General features: G+C 38.9%; 1 protein-coding gene across 2 annotated transcripts in view; it reads right to left on the bottom strand.

The window, feature by feature from the left end:
* Nucleotides 1–300: 300 nt before the first annotated feature.
* The window catches only part of LOC136840790 (keratin-associated protein 5-9-like), an 11,415-nt gene continuing 8,404 nt past the window's right edge, over nt 301–3,311 (bottom strand). Inside the window, exon 6 of one of the 2 annotated variants that reach the window (XM_067107686.1) lies at nt 301–999. In XM_067107686.1, coding sequence (XP_066963787.1) covers nt 821–999 — 179 coding nt within the window. In that variant the 3' untranslated portion in view covers nt 301–820. Of the gene's footprint in view, nt 1,000–2,127; nt 2,943–3,311 lie in introns of those variants that run through there. The other variant, XM_067107685.1, reaches the window with a different exon arrangement.

Genomic DNA, 3,311 nt, shown 5'->3' with positions numbered 1-3,311 from the left:
TTATTCCTTTTGTTAAGCATGTCCTTATTCTTATGCCACTTTTATTACCATTTTAATTTTTCGTGACTTCTGTCTCCTGCGCCTTTTATATATGCATTTTAGTTTGTGGAAGGTTCCTCAGTAAGTTCATTCCTATTAAATAACCAGCACAAAAATAATGATAATGATAACAATGAAACAACATCATCATTACCGTCATGATAACCATAATGGGAGAAGTAGTGGTAATGTTCAGTAATCCCTTAAACAAATTCTCCTGAATTTATGAATGTATTAGGAGCCTGAAATAAAAAGCCTCGGCGATTTTGACAAATTTATTGATAAATTTATTCATTATTCCCGATGAAAGATTGACACTTAAATTTGCAAGTGGGTCTGACCGGTTTTCCGTAGTCATCCCTTAACTAAATTTACCTCCATGCGTTTAAAACTAGTTTTCCCACCTCACACAATCGGGTAACTGGTTCTAACCTGTCGCATATTTAACTTCCATGTTTAGTGAAATCTTAAATTATGAATATGTATATGAGGTACTTAAATTGTCCTTATCAGTCCTCACCTGATAAATTTTAATGTCCATGGATTCTGATTAAAAAAAAATGATTTTAAAACGAAACTGTCATTGAATTTTGAATGAAGGATAACTTCTGGAAAATTTCAGTCATTTTAATCTGAAAGTTACTGAGAAAGAATGCCGTCGAACTGAATTAAATCTATTCCAAAAAGAGAATAGAATACCTAGGAGTAAATGATTGACAGCAACCAAAAAAAAAAATACTATTCATCCACAGAAGGAAACGTATGGAGGAAGTGCCTGCATTTAGGAAACCTCCTGCTCGATAGGATCCCAAGGATACGGCATGCCATACTCACAGCACTGGCATCCCGTAGGGCACCTGTAAAGGTTAACACTAGTTGCGTCCCTCTTGACCTTCAAAGGATACTTGTCACAGGACGTACTGCAGTATCCGCCAGTCCCGCAGGATATGCCCGAGCAATCTGTTGGGTAAGATGATGAATGCGATAAAATCTCAGACTTATGAGAAAGTAAATCTTTTTTAACAGGAGAAATAAAAGACATTTTCAATTGCCCTCAGATTTACCATCTGTACGGTGTCCCCACAGGAGGGTAGTTGCGCCGTCAGTGCAACTCGTGCGGTGCACTGTAGGCGTTACTTAAGGTTCTTTTACGCGCGTCCTTCGGCTAATGTAGCCCTTTATTCTTTACCTTGCTGCCACCTCGTTCATATTCTCTTTCTTCCATTTAACTTTCCTCAGTCCTCTCCTAACATTTGTTTCAGAGTGCAACTGCGAGGCCTTCGTCCTCCTGTTACACCTCTCAGACCTTTCTACATCGTAGGTCCCAGCGTTTGCCCCCTGGCCTAAATTTCACATTCCAATCTAGTCCAATCCCCTGAACGTTGTCGTAAGATTGAACCTAGGGAACACAGGGATAAGAATGACGTTCTTTTATTCAACACTCCATTAGACCTACTTCACTCACATCAACTCAAAGGATTTCAGATGCCCAGATCGCCCTCCACTACAAATTTTGGAAATCTCTCCGTGCTTCTGTGGCCCTCAGTGATATAACCCTTTTGCATTTTTCGACACGTAGGTCGGTTAGTGTCACTGCTCATTGCCACGAGTCTTTCATTTCCTGTGATTTCAAATTGTGAAAGTCTTCCCGGCTGTGTTGTGATGATTAAAGTCTCGTTAATCCGGGTTTTAATCCTAATGTAAATAGCCGAAGCCCTTGGCTGTTATTTGTTCAGTTTTTGCCGCTATTGTTTGTGTATGCTATTTGCTTTATCATGTCTTTATCCATATGCTATTTTTACCGGCATTTTTATGCTTTATTGACACGTTTTATTTGGACTTTTTATTCTATGGGAAGTTCCGCAACAAGTTAAACGCTTATGTATTTTTTTATTTAACAATAGTCTATACTTAACAACAGTCTGTTTAATAATAGTCATAAAAGCAATGATAATGTTCAGAGCAACGACATTGATTCCATCATCATCATCGTGATGATGATAGCGGTAATAGAAGTGATAGTGTTAATGCTTCGTTTACTCTTCTGAAATATATGAATGGATCAGGAATTTGAAGCAAAGTCCTTAGTGATTTTTATACTTTTATTTATTATTCATGGTGCAAGCGTCACAATCAAAGTTGCAAGTGGGTATGACCCTGTTTGCTATAGTCTTCCCTTACAAAATTCCAACCCTTCCCCCACCCCCCTGACGGGTTACTGGCTTTAAGCTATCTCGCCCAAGAGTCATTGCACATTTTACTGCTACGTTCAATGAAATTTTAAACTATAAATATGTAAATGAGGTAATTAAGTTTCTTATTAGTCCTCAGCTGATGAATTATAATGTCCATGAATTCAGATCAAAAATAATTTTAAGATAAAACAGGCATCGAATTTTGGTGCTAAAAAATTTGAAACTTAAAAAATAATTTTAATCTGAAGGTTATTGAGAAGAAATGTCATTGCATTACGTTCTGAAAAGAGACATTAGAACGTCATTAAATCTGTTTGATAAAAGTCAAAAAAGTCTGCTTTCAGACATTCATGTTTACATTTTTTCCTCTTGATACGCTGCCATGCATACTTAGCAGGAAAAGCCAGTACAGAGTACACCTGTATACTGTGAGATATAGCCACTAAAACGATGTTATTCATGAACAAAAGAAGAAGAGAAAACCTCTGTAACAGAAAGACACAGGTTACCCTAGAGCTGCTTGCATTTACTAGGCCTCCTCCACCTCCTCCACAGGATCCACAGGGTACGGTCCGCCATACTGACAGCACCGGCAGCCCAAAGGGCATGGGTAATATCCAACGTCAGGTGCGACACTCTTGGCCCTCCCCACTGGTCCACAGAAGTCACTGCAGTATCCGTTGATCCCACAAGGTTGGCCTGAGCAATCTGCGCGGGAAGACGACTTATCTAGTTGGCTGATTTACGAAAATTTTGCTACAAAGCCTCGTCCTGGGCCACTCTCAGCCATTCAGAACTTAGGCAGTGAAAAGAGGAAGTTGGAGCAGAAGAAAGAAGACGGGAATAGAGGTGAAGTGGAAGGCTAAAAACGTTGGTTCAGCTAGGTTAGGTTAGGTTAGGTTGGGGATGGTTTATCTGGTAAAGACTCGAATATGCAAGAAAGAAAATTTCCTCTGTCAGATGAAAGAATATAAGACATTCTCAGCTATTTTCAGATTTACCCACTAAACATCGTAGTAAGATGGTATATAGGAACAATAGGATAAAGAAAACATTCCAGAGCTTTGTACTGGAAGG

The sequence above is a fragment of the Macrobrachium rosenbergii genome, chromosome 8 (assembly GCF_040412425.1).
Source record: "Macrobrachium rosenbergii isolate ZJJX-2024 chromosome 8, ASM4041242v1, whole genome shotgun sequence".
Taxonomy (NCBI): Eukaryota; Metazoa; Arthropoda; class Malacostraca; order Decapoda; family Palaemonidae; genus Macrobrachium; species Macrobrachium rosenbergii.
This window is presented reverse-complemented; position numbering and strand designations above follow the sequence as displayed.